Raw genomic sequence first — 26,260 nt, 5'->3', positions numbered from 1 at the left:
CCTAATGTTTGTGAGAGTTTGGTGAAACTACTCTCTTAGATGGCTGTTCATGGAATAGTATACATGCTAGTATAAATGTTCTGGAAACAATTTGCCATATACTGTAAGAACCATTAAAATTTGACCTAGTAATCTGTTCCTTGAAATTTATCGTCAAAAAAATCCAAAAGAAAGAAAACAAATTAAATGCTCGATGATGTCTTTGCAGGCTTAAGTGTAATGCCAAAAAATTTAAAAACCACCTAAATTCCACCATTCCATCAGGGAATGGTCTTGCAGTATAAACAGAATGTATTCATACCTTAACTCAGAGAAATAAGCTTCAACCATTTAACGTTACAATTAAAAAACTAGGCAGCAGTACAGAAGAGGTTTACATTTACTGTGATTCCAACTGTATAAAATGATCAATTATCAATTTGTATAGTACAAACACATGGATCCAAATGAAATACAATTGATTTGGTACAAAGGAGTAAATTGAGACTACAAGAGTTTGTGTGTGTGTGTGTGTGTGTGTGTTTTCTGTTGTTGTTATATCACTAATGCCTTTAAAATAATGAAAAACTGAGGTTAGGGAAAAATACCTTTTGAGGACAAAGCAGTTAGGGTAGATTATCAGGGAGCACACTAAAAGCTCCTACCAAAACAAACTTATCTGCATTAAACTATATATTTAAAAAAAAGAGAGAGAGAAAAGTCCATATAAACACAGAAAAATGATTCCCTACCGTTTAAAATGGAGCTTAACTTATTCCGTGCACACTCCAAGGGGCCAGCGAGTACACCTGGTGTCTCTCTTTTGTTAGGTTACACAGTAAACTCTGCCACTGTCCCTGGAGATGTGCTCTACCTTGCCGGACAGCCGCGATACAATCATACAGGCCAGGTCATCATCTACAGGATGGAAGATGGAGACATCAGCATTCTCCAGACACTCAGTGGAGAACAGGTACGCTTCAAAATTATTGTTTTCAACTAATCCATTCATACTGTTTGTAAATTTAACTGTCTACAGTCCTCAACTTAAAAAAAAAAAAAAACACAGCCCCCCCCCACATACACCATCCGCTGTGAACAGGGCCCTGCGTTAGTTTCCCTGGAGGCATGTAAATTGTCTCCATCTTTGGCCTCAGGAACATTTCAGCCGGAAGGAGGCAGAGGTACGGTGTGTAGATATTGATGTAGATACAGACGTACAAATACATATCAAAAAAAGAAATCTAAAACATTAAGAAGCATGAAGGTGCCAGTGCCACAGACAATAAATTCAGAAGGTGGAAAGATTCCTTTTTAAGCAAGGATTGGTACAGGAAGTCTTAATACGAGCTAAAGTGTGGGCTAGGTGAAAGACAGAGTGTAGACAGGTAGGAAGAGCAGGCCAAGAGCCAGTGAAAAAGAAGTGGGCCCCCATTGGGTGAGGTTTTGAATGGCAGTCTAAAGAATTTGGATTTTTCTCCTGGAGGTGATGGGAAGTAATCTATAACATGTAAAATCAGAGAAGTCTCATTAGATAATATGGAATATTAAAAGTAATTTAAGAAATCATATATGCAATGTGCAAACATAAGTGTATATATAACTATTTTTTTAAACCGAAAGAAATACCTATGGTATTGTTGGTTATTATTAAATTGTGATCATTTGGACAATTTTTATTACTTTATGCATAGTTTTCTGTGTTTTACAGGTGTTCTAGAATGAGAATTTATTAACTATTCTACAGTCCTCACTGGTGGGGGCATTCTTCAGCTTCACTGAATATTCTAGACACACACATGCAAACCACTCGGAAGGGCAGGGCAGCACCAGCCTCCACGCCTCCATTAGCCCTGGCTGAAGCCGTGCAGCCCTACAACAGGACCGCCTAGGTGCCAAGAGACAGACACTTCGGGCAGGTACAGGAGCTGCTCTAGCTTTAAAGCCCCACAGGAGCCATCATCTTTACAATAGCACCACAGACACAGCTTCTAGCAGTCCTGCTAAGAGCATGCAGTCACAGGAGTCACTGCATTCTAGGAAGCCCAGCATAGTTTATCTCCATCCAGTATTTGAAGTTCCACCAAGTGCAGTGAGCCAGTGAGGTTATTTTTACCACATTCAGTGTTACTAAGTACCATAGTTGAAATCCTTCCCTCATATTTCCAGGGGACCAGAGTCAGAGTAAGCCAAAGGTCAGATTCTCATTTACCAGGTGCAAGGGTGTTATTAGCCCTTTGCCCACATTTATAACCAGAAAATGCATCAACAACAACAACAAAAGGCTCTTTTTGGAGCTCAAGGATAAGGCGAGAAGACCTGAGATGACATATCAACAATAAAAATGGAAAAGGAAGGTCTGTGGCAGACATGAATAAGGAAGAACTGGCAAGACCGTTAAATGAAGCATTTGGATGACACCTTAGGTCTCCAAATGAGTTATCACTCTATTAATTGTCTATAAGGCAGGAAACATAGAATTTCATTTTAAAAGTGCTTATGAACATTTGAAGAGAGAATCACAAATGATTTAAATAATGAATGATTTGATTTGAAGCCTGGGAATCTGGGAGAAAGATGGCACTATGATTAGAATGCCAGCATCTCAGGCAGTTGAGTTATTTTTTTAAAGTGGTATTTTTAAAAGTGGTTTTAGACATGTTTTCTGTCACAGGGAACACAAATTCAAATGGTTGCAAGTAGAGAGTGGGTAAAGCAAATAAAAAAGCTGCTGGATAGAAGACGATGGGGGGTGGGAGCCATGGCCTGGGCAGCTTGTGGTCCATCTAAAGGCTCAGCTCCCACTCAGCTCCCGGTGACTATTGCTGTGTAGAAATGAAAGTCCAACAATGCCAGATCTGCCAACATTTTGTTTGTAGTTAATTAATTAATTAGACCTTCTAAACCCTTCATAAGCCTGTGAGAAAAATCAATATGGAGCATCTGTCTAAATGTCTAGCAATGTGTAGGAATGTGGAACTGGAGTCCTGAGAAGGAGGGTGGAGTGAAATTTGCCATTTGAGATAACAGAAATGTTTGGGAAGAGCTGGTCATCTAAGGTGAGAGGTCTGAACTCAGGGGAAGCCAAAACCTAGGGGACAGAAGGAGAGAAAGGAGCCAGCAAAATGAAAAGAAAGGGTGGGCTGTGATATCATGGCAGAATCAGGAGAACAAAAGTAAAATCATGGAAGCCAAGACAAGAAGTTTCAATGAGAAAATTTTCAAGAGAATCAAATATCAAACGCAGGTTGATACTTGGGAAAGTTATTGCACAGATCTCCTGGATTTCCCTTTTAAAATTCATCCTTATATTTAAAAGAGGAAATACAATCTTACAAGGGGATGGTCCCCCTGCAATCCATCTTTTTATATTTCTCTGTCTTTCATAGCTGCTGGGACAAGACTTAGCCATATCACTGAGTACACAGTCTTCTAAGACTCTAAGATGAAGTGTGCTGCCCCGTTCCTCCGAGACAGTTCAATTCCTCACGATGTATTTAATTTCATCCTTTCACCTTACTGTATTTAAACATGTACTGAAGCCATTTGGGAATGCCTTCTGTTGTTTATTTCATTTATTTTCTTTAAAAGTCATTATCTTATTTCTGATCTTTTCTGATTTGTGGAGAAGAGAGGTTTGGGTGAAATCCAAAGGAAATCACTTCTCATGTTCTCAGGCTACAGAATCTGTGGCAGCCACTCATCCTCAGGGATGGGCCTGACCGAGACTCATTAGCCTAAGAGCCAGTAAAGAGCTCTCAGGTAGCATCCGTTTCTGTATTTCATTTCCTTTGTCATCTGAATCTCAGAGACTCTTCTGGATTGGTATAAGCTATAGAAACGGAGGTTTTTAGCTTCCTTGAGAATTTCTGATGTGCACACTGTTTTGTTCTGCTTTGTTTCATATCCTAGATCGGTTCCTACTTTGGCAGCGTTTTAACAACAATTGACATTGATAAAGATTCTAATACTGACATTCTTCTGGTTGGAGCCCCCATGTACATGGGAACAGAGAAGGAGGAACAGGGAAAAGTGTACGTGTACGCTCTGAACCAGGTAATGGTCACTGTGAGTTTGGTGGAGACCTAGGGAAACCTCTTCCTTTCTTAAAATTTCAATTAATTATGTTGTTCTAATTTTCTTCACTCACTTCGGAAAAAGGAGGAAAGAGGCTTTCAGGGCCAATCAACCCCACTAACCCCTCAGTCTCTAAACAAACATTTAGAATTCTAGCAAAGTATTTCAAAACACTAGACATTTTCTGCTTGTAAATGTGAACTTTGGGTACAGATTATATGAAATAAAGGTAAATAAATGGTGTTAAATTGCTAAATAAACTCACAAGGCAAACATTCATGAGCTCTGGCCTAGAGGTGGGTAATGTTAACATTTAAAGCTTTGTGTGTGTGTGTGTGTGTGTGAAGGAGGCAGGGGGAGAGATTGTGGAGAAGCAGTGAATTGTAGGCAATGACACTAAGACACTTTGAGCGACCTGCTACGGTCTTTGGAATACTTCACTGGGCTAGAATGAGACCTGGTTTTTCTGATCCTACCTTTAGGCATCATTTGCTAAGTGAAATAATTCTTGATTTCTTCATTAAAAGAATTGTTTGCTGTTTACAGCAAAGTCAGGATGTGTCTATCTAGTTTGTTAAGTTCTTAGAGCCTCTCCCTTATTAATTATTTTAAATCATAAATTACATATCTTTCTCCCTATCATATTTTTGCTTCTTCCTGTCAACTTTTTTGGTCCTCTGTTACTTTCCCCTTTTTTCCCAAGAAAGTGTGTTCCTGTTCGTCATTGCTAGTACTTTCTGTCCTTTATAGGAGAAAATACATAGAGATTTTTCCAAAAAGCACAATAATGGGTGAAGAAAGGATAGTGACACAACCTGAGGGTTTAAAAATCCAGTGCAGCAGCTTTAAAAAGCTGCTGTGACTTATATACTCACTCGGTTACATTAAAAAGAGAATCGTTAAAATCCTCAGTATGTTGTCTTTCCCACACTTCTACAGTCTGTTTTTTGAAATCTCTAACTTTGCTCTCAGCTAGGCATACTTTTTAAGAAATTTTACAAACTTTACCGTTGAAGTACAAATGGTTTCTAATAGCATTGATTTAGTAGGTACTTAAAAACTCCACTCGGCTGTAGTAATGATAGAAATCCATAAGTATCCTGTTTATCTTTCTTCCAGACAACGTTTGAATATCAAATGAGCCTGGAACCCATTAAGCAGACTTGCTGTTCATCTCCGAAGCACAATTCATGCACCAAGGAAAACAAAAATGAGCCATGCGGGGCTCGTTTCGGAACAGCTATTGCTGCTGTGAAAGACCTCAACCTTGATGGATTTAATGACGTTGTGATAGGAGCCCCCCTGGAAGATGATCACGGGGGAGCCGTGTACATTTATCATGGGAGTGGCAAGACCATAAGGAAAGAATACGCACAAGTAAGAAGTCAAACCTACAGATTCTTTTATTCATTTGTTATTTTAGTGTAGCAGGAATGGATGTCACTGCAATACAACAACGGTATATTGTCATGTAGTCAGTAACAGTGTATGGGTTTTTTAAAGTTTTATTATTTATAGAGGTAATGCTGGTTTATTACTATAAATATAAATTTATATATATTATATATATATATTTTTATATATATATATTTCCACTTCTGTGATTCTTGCCCTTAAGTGATAAGTGGATTCAATGCCAGGCATCACCTGTCTTGCTTCATTGAGTTATTTAACTTTTTTCTTCTGACTCTACTGGGAAACTGGATTTCTAATTCTCTCCTAAGTTTTCTTTGTAGAAGAATTACTTGTATTTTATTCTTTTGCCTAGTCTTTTTTTTCCTGTTGTTACTTGCCTTGTCTCCATGATCTAAGCCTTTGAAATGGTAAAAAAGCAAAATTAAAGAACACTTTTTAATAATGCTATTTAACATCTACAGTGTCTGATCCTAAACAGAGGGTACCACTTTCTGAATGAGAGAACAGTAATTATATGATTTAGCCAATAAAGGAGAAATTACTGTTTTTATATCCAATGCCTATGTTGTTATAATAAAATCATATTAAGCTTATGTTTATGAATTAAATTGGTAAATTTTCTTCATTAAACGTGGGTTTCTGAAGGTTTATAATTTTCTCACAAGTAATCCCTCTTGGAAGAAAATCTGAATAATTAAGCTTAACCTGCAGGGGTTTCTATTGTTCTTGTTTTACATTTATTGTCAGCTAATGGCTCTAATCTACAAATACCATTTTTTCCTACACGAGAAAAATATCAGCTTACAGAAGTGATTCATGCATTATACAAAAAGAGAGTTTAAAGGAATTCTTCTAGTGTAACTGTCTGTTTTTAAGTAACCATAGTTAATTAAACACTGAAAAACTACTTACAAATAAAATAGAATTCATTACTTTTCCAGCTTGTATAACATGAGAAGAGAACGAGAACATCAATTATTTCTTTTCACATTTGACTGTTCTCTTTGGTTCTGTAGTCAATAGAATTCTGAAAATCTATTCATGTCTTGTGAAGTTGTACTTAATTTTTCATAAAGTATAATGACATTACTAATGAAACAACAAAATAAAGGGTGTATTTCAGTAACAACACTCCTAACCACTTAATAAGTAATTTTTTTCTGTTAAAAATCTTCATGGTATTTCTTAACTAAAAACAGACAGTATTAACTACTGGGGTGTGATGGAACTGGGAACCAGAGAAAGGAGTTTCTTTCTTGTGTTTTACCGCTTTATTCATTCAGTTTCACTCCTTCAAATTTAATGGAGTGGCATTTGCAGTAGACAAAAGAAGAATTTTTAAATCATTAATAAACAGAATAGATTTTCATAGGCAATTAATTTTGTAAAATGGTGGTAAATCAAGATGCAGCTTTAAGCAACAACAGAAAAGAATATTAGAGTTGAGTTTGTTTAGTTATTGGCAGAATGCTTTCCCAAGGATATGTGAGCATTTGCTCATTCATTTCCATGGTAACTAAAGGTGCTGTTTGTATATGGAATGATCCAGAATCACACTGAATCAAGTCCTCCAGAAGCCATGGCGCAGATATCTCCTGATTTCTTTGCTGAAAAAATAAAGAAATTCTTTCCAATGAGCCACAGACATTTAAGCATGAAAAATGTTTCCATTTGGCCTATCTGGCTTCTTACTTTATGGTATTTAAGTGGAAAACAGGAGGATAAGGAGATCCCAAGGTTAGAAGGGTCTATCAGTCCAGTCTCCCTGCCATCACATTCTATTAAAATATTATCAGCTTGAACCTAAGCTAAGTCAGGAAGTACAGTGGTCAAACTAATGGTGCATGATAAGGGGCACAACTCAGTCCTCGAGAACTCCATGTTCACATGTGCCTTCCCAACATTGTGGATACACGTGAATGAAATTGAGTCTCTTATGCTCTTGACTTTCAGGACCATTTCTGGCAGACAGTAAAGATTGCATATTGAAAAATGTATTTTATGGAATGTATTATTTATCCCCAGCTTCAAAGTTCAGTGAACCTCCAGTTGACCCTAGGACTATTTTCTACTCCCTCTCTTGCTTGTAGGGTGTGTTTCCAGTACGTTTAAGTATCTCTGTGTCATTGAATTTGGCAGGAACTAGAAAGCAGAGCCAATTACTCATAATGTTTTCCTTGAGGGTTAGACAAGATGACGTTATATAATTTTTCCCCTCTCTCTGGTGTCACTAACCCTGAAATGATTTTGTCTGAACTATAAAAAGAATATCCTTTGGGAATATCTGAGTAATTCCTCTTGTCTCCACATGAGGGGCCTATTGGGCAGGTTTCCAAAAGATCTCTGATTTTAATTGTTAACCAATCCAAGTTCTCAGATTTAGAATTGAAACTATTATTGAAGAGACTCTTCTGACATAAAAACTCTCTGCTGGGATTTTTCACAGCGTATCCCATCAGGGGGAGATGGCGAGACACTGAAATTTTTTGGCCAGTCTATCCACGGAGAAATGGATTTAAATGGTGACGGTCTGACCGATGTCACTATTGGGGGCCTTGGTGGTGCTGCCCTCTTCTGGTAAGTATTTTAATAACACCCAATTAACTCCCCAGTCAGATAAAAATTATGCAGTTTGGGAATATGGAAAAGTTGATACATCTTAAAAATTTAAAAACCGTATTAAAGGAACGAGTAGAATCAACTCTTAATTTGCGGTATCTATTATGTGGCTGGCATTAAGATAAGTATTCTGTTTGGGGGGAGTCATAGGGGAAAAGAGGGCCTCATAAAGGAGGTATATAGACAAGAAAGTTTCCCTAAATTTAAGTTGCTTACGAGCTTTCAGGGGTAACTGACTTTTCATTCATTTTACCTAATACATAGAGTTAGACAAGTGTGCATCATTGTCTGATTGTGTTTATATTGTTAGTCGAGCAAAGAAGCATCTACAATAATACTTTTTCTCAGCCTTTAAAATGCCTACATCCCCAATGAATTTCAGTCAATTGTAAAACCTTCATCAATGGTTAGATACATTTATTAATGCCATTTATTAATGTTTTGATTGATTAGTAAAATAATAATCTATTAATTAACAACATTAACAACCAACTTGTGAACCAGTTAAAAAGATACAATTTCGAAAAAGGGTTCTGTTTGAAGAAAAGATAACTAAAAAAAAAATCAAGAATAACCTTAATGAGAAATGTATGTGATAATTTTGAAAAATATTACTAGCTTTGTTAAGACATATAAAGGAAGGATTTAGTAAATTTAAATAATGTATTGATATCATGTCCCTTGATGGAAAGTCCACATGTTGATTCTTTCAAATTAATCATTGGTTTAATACAATTCAGATGGTCTTTTTCCAAAAATGTATGTAGGATAGTAAAGAAAATTGTGAGGTGACAACAGAAACTTGAAAATAGGTGACTTTATCAGAATTTAAGATAATGCTAAAGAACTAATAGTCAACTAAAAATTGTACACCAAACTATACACAGATTGTAACCATTATGGTAAAAACTTTTTTTTAACTTTACAGTAGAGGGCAAGGAAAACTGACCAGTGATGCCTGGGAGGGAAGGATATGGGCAGCAACGGCTGTGACTTTGTGGGGGGCCCACCCAAAGCAAGGATCCAAACCAGAAGTCCCCAGTGTCAGGAACAAAGAGTACATTTAGTACATTTAGGTTTTGTTTGAACTGTTAATCCTGGATTAATTCATTAGGATAATCTTCACTCACAAATATTTATTGTATTCACCTTCTTATATTAAATATATACATATATGTTTTAAGGACAATTTTTATTCTCCAGTTTTGTTTCAAGGGCTTCTTACAAAGCTCTGAAAACAGAGCCTTTCTTGCTTCTGATCAAGGCTTTATTATTAATGAGCCAAAGTGACAGAATTGGGTCCCTGTAATCACCCAGCAAAATGGATTAACCCAGCACGCTGCAGCATGAAGACCAAGATTTGCAATGCTTAAGGAGGGACTGAGAGTGGATATAGATGGCGGGTGATAAACAGAGGCCCGCCCAGCATTCAGAGAGCAGATAATGAAAGCCCCATTCTGTGGGACAGGCTGAGTCATCAAAGCTATAAAGATCTGTGCCGGGCAGAGAGGAGCTGTGGGGTGGGGAGTGGTCAAGGCAGCCTCATGCCTGTAGGAGCCAGACTTCCTAGCAGGGAACTAGACACACTCATTGTTGCTGGCAAAAGGGTAAAGCGACTAAAACCCATTAGCAGGTATTTGTCACTAAGGTGTTTAAAAAGCCTTAAAATGTTCATACTTTTTAACGAGGAATTTACCTCCTAAAATTTTTTAAACATATAATGTGTGGTTAAAGATATATGATCTTTAGAGTGGGATCACATGCTGCAGGTAATAACTATTTTAAAAAAATTAAATATACAATAAGAGGGAACTGAGTAAATAGATTATGGTTCAGGCATGTGTTGGATCAGTATACTGCCATTAAAAATGATGTTCACAGAAGAATATAAATATTGGAAAGCTGTTCATTATATTATAAGTTTTTAAAGTATGTATGTTTACATATGTATATGGGCCTGTGTGTGTATATATATGTATGGATGCATGTATGTGTATGGGTCTCTCTGTGTGTATATATATATATATATATAAATGTGAATATATATGAATATATATATATTCTTCTGCAAAGACAAAAGTGCTTAGTGTACTAGTGTGAATGGTAATTATTGCTGAGTAGCAGAATTACAACTGATTTGTATTTCCTTTGTTTCCTTCACTGTGTTTCCATATTTTCTATGAGTAAATCATTGTAAAAGAAAAATAAAATTTTTCTTTTCAAATGCAAAAGCATAAGCAAGGAACTTTGTATTCACAAGATACCTAGCTCTAAAGAGCCAGTCTGGTTACAAGGCAGATTGATTCTCACGCACCGGCCTCTGGCTCCATGCACTCTTCTTGCCTAATTTTGGATTACTCTGCTCTTGGCTTTGGAATTTTAAAAAAACTGGGTTTAAATCCCAGTTTTACACTCTGGACAGCTTTTGACCTTAGGTTAAATACTTAATCTCTCAGAGCCTCGGTTATCTCACATATAAAACAGAGATAATAGTATGTCTTGCTATGAAGGTTAATTTCAAGTTTAAGTGAGTTAGAAAGAGCGTGTTGCCTTGCTTCAGGTGCTGATCTGCTCCTCCTTCCCAGAAGCAGGGGCAGGGCTGAACCCACAGGAAAAACAGACAAGTGTTACAGTGCAGAAAAGTCGTCCAGGGGCCTCTGAACTCTTTCCAGATTGGGAACAAACTCGAAGGTGCTGAAAATATGGTTTGGATTCTGAGGCTGCACCTGGCCACTTGATTTCACCTCTTTTCTATCACGGGCAAAACACATCTTTGGCCTATGAATTGTATGAGGATGAAAAATAATTTCCCCTCTACCCTTCTGAATTCTTGGCTGAGACCCTTGTAAAAAAAACACAGATTAACAACAACAACAACAACAACAACACAACAGAAGTTTATTAACACGTATCCCTCCTGTGTACATGGGAGATGCCTGGGGGACATAAGTGACTCCCCAGCTAGCTTAGAATAAAAACCATCTTAATAGGGAAAGGGGTAGGGGACATAGGCCTTTTAGGGGAGAGTAAATGATTTTTAGGGAAGATGAATAGACCCTTGAAAGAATGCATGGGAGTTAAGATGGTTTATAGCAAAGTTTGTCTGGGTGTGGCATCCACTTCAGACTCCTCTCTTGTGATAAGTGTCAGTCTTCCCTGGTTGATGAAACTCGTGGGGAGGAGATCTATGACAACTGAGTTCCTCTTGGAGGCTCTATCTTTAGGCTGGTAAGGGAGGTCGGAGAAACTCTGAACTGCCTCTCCCAGCAGCTGTTGTATTTTAAGTGCCTGCAGCTCAAAAGCATCAATATGCCAGAGCAGTGTGTTTTGGGGAGGGTAGCATGTCCTGAAGTCCTATATTTTAGGGTGAAATATTCTGCCACCCTTCAGAACCCAAAGCCTGACGTGGTTCCAGAGCAACCTGGGTGTGTTCAGAACATCAGATACAATCTCTTCTGTATCAAAGATTCACCAGAGAAAGGAGTCCTGAGAGCATCCTACACACAGAGAAGAATCCCGCTGATGCGCCCACTTCGCAATCCTCCAGTGATGGCAGGCATCAAATGTAGAAATGTGTGAGCAATCACCATCGCTTCTGTGTTTGCAGGTCCCGAGATGTGGCTGTAGTTAAAGTGACCATGAATTTTGAACCCAATAAAGTGAATATTCAGAAGAAAAACTGCCGTGTGGAGGGAAAGGAAACAGTATGCATAAATGCCACCGTGTGTTTTGATGTGAAATTGAAATCCAAGGAAGACGTGCTTTACGAAGCCGGTAAGTGTCATATATGTGGAAGGGCTTCAGGGTAGGAGGACATTATATTTGCTCCAGCAGGATGAAATCCAGTATCACATTTTATTACCTCGATGAGAGGAATCTGCACATCACATTTGCCCCTGTGAACATGTTGAGCCTTGAAAAAAAATTCTGCTGTGGAAGGAAAAGGTTATGGAGCCCAGTAAATTCTGGAGCAAAAACTACCTGCTTATATTTGATGGCCTTCCATAGTTGGATTCCATATCTCTCCTCTGCCTCTCCTATTTATTCTGAACAACCAAGTGCTAAAGAGAGAGAGAGAGAGGGAGAGAGAATTCAGAGACAGAGTTGGAAGCTGGAGTCTGTCCAGTAAGACCGGTGCTGCAGAGGAGCTGAAAGTCTCACCACCCCGACCTTCCTGAGTTCCCTTTGCTCCAGTTAGAAGGTGACCCTAGTTTTTGAGAGATTCCGTCTATGTTCTCAGGTGCATCACGTCAGCCTGGGTCTCCCCCTCCTCCCTGCATTCTACAACCTCTAAAGCAGTTTTTAATGATACTAAAACATGTTGGAGTCAAAAGTATGAAGGCCACTGGCTGCCAAAGAGTAATTCACTCTGCAAACCCAGGATAAGCAGAATGAGAAAAACCATTAATCCTTAAAATCTATTTTTCTTAGTTTGCTCTATATGTGTGTATTTATGATCTGCAACAAACCCATGACTTGAAGATATGTGAGTCATAGGAATGCAACATGATACTTTATATTTTCATATGCAACATTTTAAGTCTTATTTTTATGTAGTAGTTAAGTAATCAAACAAGAAAGATTGTTGCCTTCACAGAAAGTATAAAGTTTAGCATGTTTTCCTTATCGTGATACGCTTATTTTATTAAACTTATTTATTAAGTTTATTTTATTATATCCTTTGAACACAATCTGAAATGACATTTTTTATAAAATAGGTTAAAATGCCCTTAATGTATATTTTTATCTCTTGAAATACAACATAATCAATATTCTAAGCAGGGTTCCAACATTTCTAAACTAAAAAAAAAAAAGAAAAAAAGTGAAACCCAGTACACTTATACACGGTCAAGAGATTAGGTGCTATGTAGGGGATGTGTGTGTGTGTACATACATATACAATTTTAAATAAGTGGAATTAAACATTAAAAGCCTTGTGAACTCAGAAAGCAGTTCTGCAGAGTTCCTCGAGGTTACCTTCTTAACTGAAAATCCCGTTGTACTATGGTAGTGTGGATATGCTGAATAACTTTTTTTTGGCTGATTGCCCAGGAGATTTTTCTAAATACTAATTTAATGAGCTGGATCATATGAAAATCACCCCAAATAAACAATTCTGTCAATTTTTTTTTTTTTTACTTTTATAGATATGCAGTACCGTGTCACACTAGATTCTCTAAGACAGATATCACGGAGTTTTTTCTCTGGAACTCAAGAGAGAAAGATTCAAAGAAACATCACAGTTCGAGAATCAGAATGCACTAAGCATTCCTTCTACATGTTGGCAAGTAAATCATGTATAATAGCTGCCTTATTTCAAATCGAGAATGAGATATAGATGTCTTATTTTCAGGTCGATCAATTTTATTGTTTTATTCCAAAGTGCATATCATGAATTAAACTTTGCTCACTATTATCAGAAAACCACAGGTCTGATCTTCTAATTTCCAATGTCATAAAACTATCTTTCATCTTCCTGTGTGTGTTGTCAGACCTCTGTATGTTATGGAACAGTAAAAGGCACAGTGCACCAATTGATAGAGACCTTGCATTTTGTTCATATTTTCATTTCTTCCATTCGTTCATTTTCTTCTTTCAACTTGAAAGCATCGCTGAACTTTTGTGGGTCTTTTCTGCCAATTATGGATAAGTGGTCAAATGCCCTCAGGGGAGATTTTTGGGCCATTTGCTTTCTGGGGTCTGTTCTCCTCCATTGAACTATGTGTTTCATTCTTTGACTTTAAATTGAAGGGAAAAGATCTGGTATTTTCTATCATCTGTAGGCTTTGCATGCCTAAATTTCTATTTTAGTGGATGAAGGATCCTTGGAAAGCAAAATTTTAATCTCTAGAGATGGCTGGTAAGCCAGTTTGAACCACTTTAAAAGTATTTTATTGGGTTACTGTATAGGGGGGGAACATCCCCAATTAAGGGCAGGAGTTTCTTAAACATTTTCTTAAAATGTACATGATACTAAAAAAAAAAAAGAAGAAGAAGAAGAAAAGAAAAGAAAAGAAAAGAAAAGAAAAGAAAAGAAAAGAAAAGAAAAGAGAAGAAAAGCAAAGCAAAGCAGAATGGACATATTGAGAAAACACTGATTTTAGTAACAGGCATTTGCACCTGACCTTAGAATTTTAAAGGAATCCGTCCTATTTCCCCCAGCCTCTGACTTCTTTCTGTACCTTTATGTATTCATGTTCCATATTTTGAAAATATTGTAGTTTGGGGCAGGAAAGTGACGGAAGTCACACATGCTGTGTTTATTCATGTGATTTTCAAGTCAGTATTTCCTGTGACGTATATCAAATTAAGCTTATTCTGTCAACATTAAATCAATCTATAATTAGAAAAAAAATTAAAATGGAGTTCTTTTCCTATTTGCTTCATCAGAACTCAATATCTAGGAGTTAGAATTTGTATAAAATTTGAAAAGGCATGAAACCAGATTTGGCAGTGCCTCCAACCTAAAATCACTGTAGTATGTATTTCTCCAAAAATTAGTATCTAGCTTTATCTAGGCACTGGTCTTAAAAAGAGTGAACTAGTTTCAAAATTTCCAAAATTCCGGATTTTAATGGATACTTTAGCATTTGTTCTAGAGTCAGCCAGGATGGAATTTCTATCCCAGCCTCCCCACATTCCAAATAATTTTGACAAAGTGGTTTAGTCTCTTAGAGGCTCAGTTTTTCTATCTGTAATATAAAGATTGCAATTGTTATGCATCTTGGAGGATTGCTGAAATAATTCTCAGTAATGTGTACAAAGCTCATAATTCTGGATATGCCATAAATTATGGCTGTCACTGATGATAGTATAAACAATATTGATTGAATTCACATTATTTCCTTATCATTTTACATTAGAAAATTCTTACAACTCCAAAGTATATATTATATTAATGAAATGAAACTCAATTTAAAGAAAGGTTGCTCTCTTGAAGTTGAGAGACTTCCAGGAAGTTTTACATAGTGATTTTTAGCTCAAGGTCTCAAGAGAAACGTTATTGTTAGGCAAGCAGCTTGGAGTGGTAATCCTGAATGGCCAAGTTCAACGTATCCATCATTCCAGCAGGCCTGTCTGAGGAGCTGGAGGTGAGTCCACTGGTCATAGTCAGAAGCCTCTGCTTTTCATCAGTGTCTCTTTTCAAGGCAGAAGGGAAGTCTCTCTCTGGTGAAGCCAAAGCCTGATCAAGTCATATGTCAGATCAGGTGCCCAAAAGAGTCCAATGAGCCTGACCCACAGGGGCAGAACAAGGAAGCTGTAACAAGGTCAGAACATCCAATAAATGTGATACCAATGATATGTTTTATGTTTTAACCTCTAGGACAAGCATGATTTTCGAGACTCTTTGAGAATAACCTTGGATTTTAATCTTACCGATCCAGAAAATGGGCCTGTTCTTGATGATTCTCTACCAAATTCAGTACATGAATATGTAAGTCCAATTTTTTTCTAATTCAGAATACCTATTTGTGAGTGTGTTAGGAGAAAACCTGAAAGACATAAATAGATGCACACACACAAGCCTAAATCAATTATATTAATTAAAAAATTAGTCTCTTCTAAACTTTTCCCAATTCTTCTAACTTCCTATTGTTGGAGTGCAAGGGAACTTACAAATGACACCTATTTTTATCTCTCCTGAATTTAGGAACAGTTGAAAGAAAGACAAGCGTTGGCCAATTGGAACTCCCTTTTATGACAAGTCAATGCTGGTTGCAGGGTATAGTTTAGGTATAATGGGTGTCCTCCAACTGAGCCAGGCTTAGACCACAAGCAACCAAATAGGTCATCAGCAGGGCTCAGCTATCTCAGGCCTTGCTACAGGCCCACCCTGTAAAACTCACAGAATGGAGAAGTGGATGTATGCTTCCCACGGGCACACCACTGCCCCAAGTGTAGAAAAGACAGAAAGCTGTGAGCTGTGTTCACCTAGTTTCTGTTTCCAAATTCAGAGTCTACCATCCCACCCCTGAGAAAGAGTCAGTGGTTAGAGGGATGGGGTTACAAGTGTGGCACCAATAGAGGAAACACTGGGGATGGAATTACTTTTCCCCCTGCACCTATCTTCTGCTTTCCCTTCCTCCCTTCCAAATACATCCACTGAGTGTCTTAAAGCAACAGAGCTTACAGTCTAGCCTAGGAAAAAGGTATTAGGTAGTAATTAAACTGTGTGCTCTGGAGAAGAACTTCAGTGCTCTACAGGAACTTCTGCTAGGCTGAGGTGTCAAGAGGCATTCCCTGAAGTTGTGACATTGAAGTTGAGACCGAAAGCATAGGAAGATGTTGCATCCTACTTAGAGGAGTGGAAGGAGCGATGTTCTGGGCAGAGGGATATGTGCAAAAGTTCTGAAGCATAAAAGGAACTAAACTCAACTCACTAGTGTAGGCTAAAGTTGAAGAGCAAGCATGGAAGGTGATGTGGGATGAGGGGGATGCACAGGCAGGATTTGTAACACTGCACACATTTTAAGCTTTTTTGAAGGGCAGTGGAATGCTATTGAAGGCTTTAATTGGTTCGGTGATAGCTCTGGATTTCTTTTCTTTTTTTTTAAGGATGACGTAAGCTGCAAGGCAGAGAATAATTGGAAGGAATCAAGAGTGGGTGTGGGAGACCAGTTAGGAAGCTGTTGCTTTAGTTCAGAGAGGAAATAAGGAAGGCTGGACTAGAGGTGGTGGTGGAAATGGAGAAGCAAGGAGAGATGGGGGAAATATTTAGAAGAGAAGTAGAATGGACTGTTCTTGGTGATGGATTGGATAAGCAAGAAGGACTTAAAGCTGTAGAAGGGTTAAGGAGGCTCCCAAGTAGGTGGCTGATCATTTTCTACCCTGTTGACTGAGCTCCATTACTTTTCTAAGGAGTTGATAAGAGAAAGTCTCATAATCAGAGTTGAGTGTGACCATGTTCTTTCACAGCTTTGAATCTGAGAGTATTTGACTGGATTTTTTGGAAAACTTTTTTACTCTGGCAGACCAAAGCCAGTGAAAAAAAATCTGTGAAAACTGTGCATTTCTTAAAGGACTGGAAGAATTTGTATCCAGAAGTGAAACATTTTTCTTTTCCCTTATAAATTATAGGAACAAATATTAAAAAAAAAAAGCACTCCTTATGATTCCTGCAGTGAAATCTGATCTCTTTACAACTCACTTGACTTATTTTGGCAATATGTCATTTCTTTTATGCAAGTTCATAGGTAATTTTCAATAATGCTTAGCTGAATTTTGAAAACTGTTCTTCTGTGACCATTTCAGATTCCCTTTGCCAAAGATTGTGGAAACAAGGAAAAATGTATCTCAGACCTCACCCTGGATGTATCCACCACAGAAAAGGGCCTACTTATTGTCAAGTCCCACAATGATAAGTTCAATGTTAGCCTTACAGTCAAAAATAAAAAGGACAGTGCCTATAACACCAGAACTATAGTGAATTACTCTCCAAATCTAATTTTTTCAGGAATCGAGGTAAACTTTTAGTTTTATATTTATTTATTCTTGTAATAATCACTCTTTGAACCTACTTTTCATACTATTGAACTAATTCTTTTTATTACACTGATTTTAGAAGCATAGGAAGTATTTTATGCAAAATTAGTACTCACTAATGGTGAAAGTGCCAAGCTTTTTTCTAAGCTTTCATTCTGATATGTTTCTTTAGAGGTGTATGACTCTTCTTGGATTCGGGATGAAAAAAGGATTGCTGGTGTCCCAAAACTGTATGCTTCACAGAGGCCTTACACCACTGAAACTAAGACTGAGTCAAGAAAAAATAAACATAACACTCAAAGTCAAACGAGTTTAACAGAGGTGCAAAGAGAGCGTAATACATGTGCTGGACTACAAAATATTTACATGCAGAAAAATCAAGATACCATTTCCCACTTTCTATGCAAAATCCTTACAGTGGCAAGAGAGTTGTAATAAATAACTATGTCTCATTGTTATGACTGACTTTTTTTTATTTTGTCAATAACATAGATGCATCAAGACGCTATTCAGGATTAATTAGTACTTCCAAATTTGAACTTTGTTTTTAATTCTGACCTCTGAATGAATTCCCCTGAATCAAAATTCTGTACATATTTATATGAATTAGTAATATATATAATTCATACTAAAAACAAATATACTACTATATTTACTATTAAAACTTTAATTGTCTAGTTCTGTAAATTCAGATTTTCACTGATATTTCTCTCCCATTTATTGGGATATCACTTAGGGATATGATGCTAAAATAGGCTATATCACTACCACATATTTTAGATTCAGTAAAGAATGTTAATTAAAAATTCAAATATGCAAAGTGATACTGGGAAAATATTACCACTGAATTTTTCTCAGGAAAGTGCACTATATTAAAAAAAATTTTTTTTTGTCTGTATCTTCTTCAGCTGACTTCCTGGCCTTGGCAGAGAGGTAGAGCTGTAAAATCAACAAGGCCCCTCTTCTACTTTTGTTACCAATAACAATAGTAATAATCGTGGCAGTAATCACTCTGTGCGGTCGATGCTGTTAATACTCCCATTTTTCAGTGGAAGATCTAGACGGGTTTGTGTGACTCTCCCAAGTAAAGTGAGAAAAAAATCTTAGTAAGGCAGAATCTAAGGCGTGGCTGGGAAAATTCTAGAAAATCAAGCTGAAGTATTTCACCTGCGCATCTGCTCTAACTCTGTTTACATTCCCTTCCCAGGCTATCCAAAAAGACAGTTGTGAATCCAATCATAATGTCACATGTAAAGTTGGATATCCTTTCCTGAGAAGAGGAGAAATGGTAAGCAGATTATAGAAAATACATGTGGCAATTGGATACAAAAAATAATACGATCAAAGCCAAACATATAAAATTTTCTAATGGTAGTCTAGGATGATAGAGATGAAGAAGATTGAATTCAAAATTTTGAGATCTTGGTATCAAAAGACAATTATTGCATAAGTCAAATTCAATCACTAAGACAAAATAAAGAATTTATTCTAGATAACTTATCTGATAAAATGGAACTGGGAAATTCTGGTATTGGAGTCTCCTGTGGAGTAGGCTTTTCTGGCCTGTAGGAAAAAGAATCTTTCGGACTGGTTGGTTTAGAACTTTGTATGGAAACTCTACTTTCACTTCTCTTTTTTAAAATTATGACCTCATTGAGATATAATTCACATACCATACAATTCACTCAGTTAAAGTGTACCATTCAATGGGTTTTAGTATATTTACCATATTGTAAATTGTGCAACCATGACCACAGTTGATCTTAGAACATTTTCACATCCCCAGAAGAAACCCTGTACACATCACCAGTTACTGTTCTTTTTTCCTCAGTATCACCACCGCCCTTTACCCTAGGCAACCACTAACCTACTTTCTTTCTCTGAGGATTTGCCTATTCTGGCATTGCATACAAATGGAATCATGCAATATGTGATCTTTTGTGACTGGCTTCTTTCACTTAGCATAATGTTTTCAAGGTTCATCCATTTATCAGTCATTCATTTTTTTAAATTTCCGAATAATATTCCATTGTATGGATATAGCATATTTTACTTATTCATTTATCAGTTGATGAGTTATCAGTTGATTTATCAATTTGAGTTATGTCCATTATTTGACTACTATAAATAATACTTCTATGAATATTTGTGTACAGGTTTGATATAGACACGTTTTCAGTTTTCTTGGGTATAAACCTAGAGGTGGAATTGCTAGGTTATCTGGTAACTATGTGTAACATTTTGGGGAACTGCAAAACTGTTTTCCAAAGTGGCTGCACCATTTTACATGCCTACCAACAGTGTATGATGATTCCAATTTCTCTACATTGTTACAACCTGTCTTTTTTATTTTAGCCATCCTAGTAGGTGTGAAGTAGTATCTCATTGTGGTTTTGATTTGCAATTGCCTAATGGCTATTGATGTTAAATCTTTTCATGTGCTTTTTGGTGATGAGTATTTTTTTTTTTTTGGAGAAATGTCTGAATACAGACCCTTTACCTACTTTTTAATTGGGATATCTTTTTTATTATTAAGTTGTAAGAGATCTTTATATATTCTACACACGAGTCTATTATCAGAAATATAATTTGCAAATATTTTCTTCTATTCTGTAAGTTGAATTTTCACTTTCTTGATAGTGTTGTTTGTAGCACAAAAGTGTTTATTTTGATGAAGTCCAATTTATTTATTTATTCTTTTGTCATTCATACTTTTGGTATCATGTCTAGAAAGATTTTGCCTAACCCAAGGTCATGAAGATTTTCTCTTATATTTTCTTCCAAGAAGTTTATGGTTTTAGCTCTTGTATTTAGATCTGTGATCCATTTTGATGAACTTATTTATATGGTGTAAGTAAAGAGTCTAACTTCATTCTTTAATTGTGGATATACAGTTGTCCCATGCCATTTATTGAAAAGACTATTCATTCCCCAATTGAATTTTGGCACTCCTATTGAAAAATCAGTTGACCATAAACATATGCGTTTATCTCTCAAATCTTAATTGTATTTCATTGAGCTATATGTCTATCTTTATGACCATACCACACTGTTTTGATTACCATAGCTTTGTTGTAAGTTTTGAAATCAGGAAATGTAAGTTTTTAAACTATATTTTCTTTTTAAAAATTGTTTGGCTATCCAGGCCCCTTGTATTTCCATTTGTATTTTAGAATCAGCTTGTCATTATGTGGGGGAAAAAAAAAGGCCAGCTGGGAGTTTGATGGGGATTACATTAAATCTGTAGACCTATTTTGGAAGGGTTACCATCTAAAAATATTACATCTTCTGACTCATGACCATGGGATGTATTTCCATTTATTTAGATCATCAATTACCTTCAAAAATATTTTGTAGTTATTTCAACTTCCTTATATTATCATATTTTATAATATAAGACTTCAAAATAGATCCCTGACATCTTTAACATACATTCTAAAAAGCTGATAAACATTGGCTTGGACATCTGGAAATGGCAGATGCCTAGCTATGTGAAATCTTTAATGATAGATTGTCTATAATGAAATCTTTTAGCTCTTCTTTTTGCAAATGAGAGTTCAAAAAAGCCTTTCTCTTTAACACATGTGGCATGGTTACTAGTGATTTAGGAACCTAACTATGAATCACAGTAATTATTGTTAAAGTCAGTAAATCTTTTCTATGTTCATTTTAGCGTATGGAACTACCTTGGTGTACTAATTTACTTCTGGAACCCCATCACAAAGTCTGTTTTGTGGCTATCCCAAATGAAATACACTGTGAAAGTGCATTTCTTCCCTATAAATCTATAAAATACACATCACACTTGAAAAAATACATTCATAATTCCTCTAATTTGATGTGGAAATAAGGAATGTCAGCTCAGGTCACCTCCTTCCTCTGACCACTTCAATTAACCATGGCATTATCTGCATTTCCTAAAGAATAATGATATACCCCATGTTATATCCCAATCATTGGAGGCATTAATTGAAATCTTAGTAATTTCTTAACTCTTTCTTCCTTTCTTTAGCTGTTTCTTGATGCTTAAGGTAAAGGCTTAAATCAAAGTGTCTCATCATCAATAGAGAGATGGGAAGATAGTGTACAAATAATGTTTACATCGACTTTACATTTAGAGTATATTTCAGTTTCCAGATCTAGATTTGTAGTGTCAGCATTTCAGGATCAGGTCAATATGCAAAGGCAGCTTCTTCAGCCCACTTCTCTGCCATCTCTTCCCTCCATCACAAGACTCATCTAGAATGCCAAGACTAATGTCCAGGACAGTCAGAAGGCTAAGGACAGTCAGGGAAAGAGGAGCTCACTGAGAGATGCCAGCAGTTTGACCTTTTGTATATTATAGTTCAAGCTCCACACCCCTCCAATAAATCTTCTACTGGAATTGTTTTTTTGTTTTGTTTTGTTTTTCTTTTTCTTTAAATGTTTTATTTGTTTTTGAATATGGAACACATTCATATGGTTCAATAATTTTTAAATATATAAAAACATATACAGTAAAAAAGTGTCCCTTCCATTCTCATCACACTTTTGGTTGAACTCTTTTAACACCTTTATTGTTCCTGTACAGTAAATTACACATATTTCAGATGCACACTTTGATGAATTTTGATAGATATATACACCAGTGAAACCACTACCACAATCAAGATAGCTAACATTTCCATCACTCCCCAAGAAGGGCAATCTACTAGAATTGTGATTACTGTTTCAAAGCAAAAAGAAAATTGCCTACAGATTCTTAGAACTACTTTTTTTTTAATGTAACTCAAAAAATATGTGGGACAAGAGAATACAAGAGAAAATTCCACACTCCGTAATATAGTACAACCATGCAAATCTTAAGCCCCATGAGTTCTAGTCATCCCTTCTATAAATGGTACCTAAATTGATTAAAAGAGCTTTCAGTATCAAACCTTGTCCTGTTTAGCACTTAATCACAAAGTTAAGTTTTAAGTAGTGTTTATTCACTATACAGTGGATAATGTACTCCAATTTTGCTAGCCCAAATTCCAAAACACCTCAGTTAGCACAGTATTGGGTTTGTACACATTGTTATGTGGCTGATAACATATTTCTTCAAACAAGCAATCTAGTTTTTGGTCTGCCTGGTGGTATTTATAAAGAATCATGAATTACATAATTCATGTACTCAAGCATAGTTTCTCGAAAGTGGGTTACCTGAATCAGTGTCAGTAATACAAAAACATTTTCCAGTTTTTCTTAGGTATTGATTTTCACTATGCAATTTGTAAACAAAACGCACTGCTTTTTAAATTATGTATATTATAGTTTACTCGATTCTAAATAGCCAAGCCTTTTATTTGTTTTATACTGTTTTTTTATTCCTTAACAGTCCACACCATTTTTATACTATCAAATCAATGGAACCAAGTACGTTTTTGCTCTGTTTAATAAGGAATATGTATAAATGGTTGCTGGTACTTGAAGTTTCCATTTTAAAGAAGCTTTAATTATGACAATTTCATAATTATATTGTTTATGATTATGGTCTGGTAGACTGGTATTGTAATAAAATATCATTTATATCATTTACTATTTTAATCAAAACAAACATTATACTTTATTTCCTTATCTGTTACTAAACTAAAAATATTTTATTTCATAGGTAATGTTCAAAATATTATTTCAGTTTAACACGTCTTATCTCATGGAAAATGTGATCATTCATTCAAGTGCAACAAGGTTGGTTTATATGTGTGCATGAGTGTATGTGTATATGATTTCTTTCATGTATTTAGAATATTTTGTTTTATAGACTCACTGGAACTTCTTACAAATTTTATGAGATGAATAGAAGTAGAAGGCAGTGAACCCCTTTGCTTCACAAAAACGTCCTTGTGAATAATTAGCAAAATTTTTAAAATGTGTTTAACAGAAATGATACACCTAACTGGATTAAACCATTGGTTCTATGAGCTATAAAACATATTATAATCACATATCATTTATATCTGCCAGATTGCATTTAAATTCATTTAAAATTTTATAGGCTTTGCTAATTTAAAAACTTTTACTGGCTGACCATCAAGGTCAACTGAATCATTAGAGGGACTTAAAGCTTTATGATACCTTTTTGTAGTTTAATCAATTTTATTCAAATCAGTCACAGCTTCTGAAAGATGGCATAGAATACACAAATGAAAAATAGCAAAAGTCTAATAAGGAAATTGGAATAGTGCTTTCTTCTAAGTGTAACTTTCTTCTAAGTGTAACCATCCACTGAACCATAAGGTAAGAACTTGAGATAAAGTTTTATCATCTGTTACTTTATTCCCCAGTAAAAAACAAACAAAAAAAAAAGGTGCTTCATATCAAATAATTAATAAATAAATGTAAAGTGTTTAATAATTACTCATATCTAATAATTACTAAATAAATGTAAAGTGAGTGAATAAATGAGAAAATTAATTGATGGATGAGTTAATTCTGTATGCTTAATTCAGTTCAATTCAACAAATATTTACTTGGCATCTGCTATGGACAAGATATTGAATTTGTCACTTAGGGAATATAAAATTAATAAAATTAATAAGGGCACAAACCTCATCATGGAGTGAAAATCACAGAAGGGAAATGAGACTAGTATTTATTATAATACAGGATAGGGCAAGGAACATTCACTAGAGAAATATAAGCCATGTATCAGAGACTTACTGGGTGAAGTTATATCTACTTGGCAATGAGAACCCAAATGGAGAAGGACCTTAAAGAATGGGTAGCAATTCAGAAAGGTTGGTAGAACATTTCAGGCAAAACAAACAGCTTGTGCCAAAACTCAAAGGTAAATCTACTTGGGGGAAAATTGGGTAATCCATTTAGTGCAAATATAGAGAATTCATAAAGGAGTAATGGAAGATAAACAGGGAATGTACGTCTTACCTGGTTATGGAGACTATTGAATTTCAAAATGAGGTATCTTTTATTAATTGAACAGACCCCGAGGAGACAGGAAAGGCTTTGAGAGGTGAAGTCATATGTACAGAGCTGTTTCTTAGGAAGATTAAGTTGGCTGCAGTGTGGAATGGGTAGGAGGGACAGGGACCATTCGCAGCAAAAGCCCAGCCACACATATTTATAACCCACGTCACGGGGCTGCCTTCTCTGCCCCACCCCAAGACACTTAATACACTTGGGAATAAGCAGATCCATTAAAAGGTACTCTTTGCCCATTCTCTGAGACAAAATGCTAAATCCTTGGTCACCTGGTGGAGGGGTGTGTGTAATAATAATAATGAAAGCTAATGCTTACTATTTCTACTGTGTCTTAGGTACAATGTTAGGTGTTTTGTATTTTTACTCATTTATCATCATTAATAATTTAATGATAAAATCCCCATTTTGTAGATGAAGAAACCAAAGCTCAGAGAGATTAAATAACTTTCCCAAAGTGGGTCAATGTCCAAGAGCTATTTCATGCGCTCTGGCTGCAGAGCCAGGGTGGTGACTGTCACATCACTTGTACGTGCTTTGTTTTGAACGCAGGAGAGTATGAGATACATGTATGTGTATACGTGCATATACACATATATGCATGTATTTACACAGTATATCATTGAACTGTTGACTAAGCTCAGGGGAATAAATAAGTGCTTAACAAATAGCATGAGCGTCAAGTACCAGGCATGGAAGGACTATTAAGTGAGAAGACAGAGATTGTAGATTTACTCTCAGCTGTGTGATCCTAGTTTTGTCTCTTTACAAGGCCCTCAGGTGTGGTGGAGGGTGTAGCTCAAGTGGTAGAGTATATGCTTAGCATGCATCAGGTCCTGGGTTCAATCCCTAGTCCCTCTTCCAAAATTAAAAAGGAGAGTCTAATTATCTTCCCCTGCCAAAAATTAATTAATTAGTTTTTTTTAATTAAAAAAAAGGACCTCATCTGTGATAAATAAGAATCCCTGTGTGATTTGTAATACAAATTCATGCTAAGTCATGCTCGGACCTGCTAAATGCTATGTTTTCTAGGAGAGTAGCCCAATAGTCTGTGTTTCTAACAATCGACCCAAGGATACTTACCATTATTCACGCAGAGGTTTGACCTCGTACCAGACTTTGGTTTCCACCCCTGGCTGCATTTCACAGTCGCCTCAGGAACAATACCTATCTCTAGTCTCATTCTCCACCCTGAATTTTTTTAAACAAATCAAGAACTCCATCCTTTTTTGTGCCTTTGTTTAATTGCCAAAATAAACTTCTCATTCAATTGCTTAGAAAGGTCCCTCAGTAGTCAATGGTTTAATGATTTGTCTGAACATGCTGTGTATTTTCTAGTGACAGTGAGGAGCCGCCTGAATCCCTTTTTGACAATGAAGTAAATGTTTCTATCCCTGTAAAATATGAAGCTGGACTCCAGTTTTACAGGTAGGAGAAAAGTGCACTTTCATGTTGATGCTTTTCTATAACCCAGGGGTTCTCAGATTGTGGTCCCTGGCCAAAGGCATCAGAATCACCTGGGAACTTGTTAGACAGACAAATTCTCTGGCCCCACCCCAGGTATACAGAATCAGAAATTCTGGGGCTGAGGCTGAAATCTGTGTTAAACCTTGTAGGTAACTGTCACGTACTCTAATGTTTGAGAACCAACATCCTAAATAATGTAGACTGTGAAGTGCCAGTGATATCAGATTGTATTCGCAGTCCAGTTATAACTCCTAAATGCAAGCTG

General features: G+C 36.3%; 1 protein-coding gene across 3 annotated transcripts in view; it reads left to right on the top strand.

Moving 5' to 3' along the window:
- Positions 1-26,260, top strand: part of ITGA1 (integrin subunit alpha 1) — a 150,138-nt gene that overhangs the window by 105,071 nt on the left and 18,807 nt on the right. For all 3 annotated transcript variants that reach the window (XM_072958709.1, XM_006205982.4, XM_072958708.1), the window contains exons 12-22: positions 810-952; positions 3,892-4,035; positions 5,176-5,433; positions 7,919-8,049; positions 11,699-11,865; positions 13,239-13,375; positions 15,416-15,526; positions 17,344-17,553; positions 18,782-18,862; positions 23,204-23,280; positions 25,867-25,956. In XM_072958709.1, the coding sequence (XP_072814810.1) occupies positions 810-952; positions 3,892-4,035; positions 5,176-5,433; positions 7,919-8,049; positions 11,699-11,865; positions 13,239-13,375; positions 15,416-15,526; positions 17,344-17,553; positions 18,782-18,862; positions 23,204-23,280; positions 25,867-25,956 (1,549 nt within the window). The remainder of the gene's footprint in view (positions 1-809; positions 953-3,891; positions 4,036-5,175; positions 5,434-7,918; positions 8,050-11,698; positions 11,866-13,238; positions 13,376-15,415; positions 15,527-17,343; positions 17,554-18,781; positions 18,863-23,203; positions 23,281-25,866; positions 25,957-26,260) is intronic.

The sequence above is a fragment of the Vicugna pacos genome, chromosome 3 (assembly GCF_048564905.1).
Source record: "Vicugna pacos chromosome 3, VicPac4, whole genome shotgun sequence".
Classification (NCBI taxonomy): Eukaryota; Metazoa; Chordata; class Mammalia; order Artiodactyla; family Camelidae; genus Vicugna; species Vicugna pacos.
This window is presented reverse-complemented; position numbering and strand designations above follow the sequence as displayed.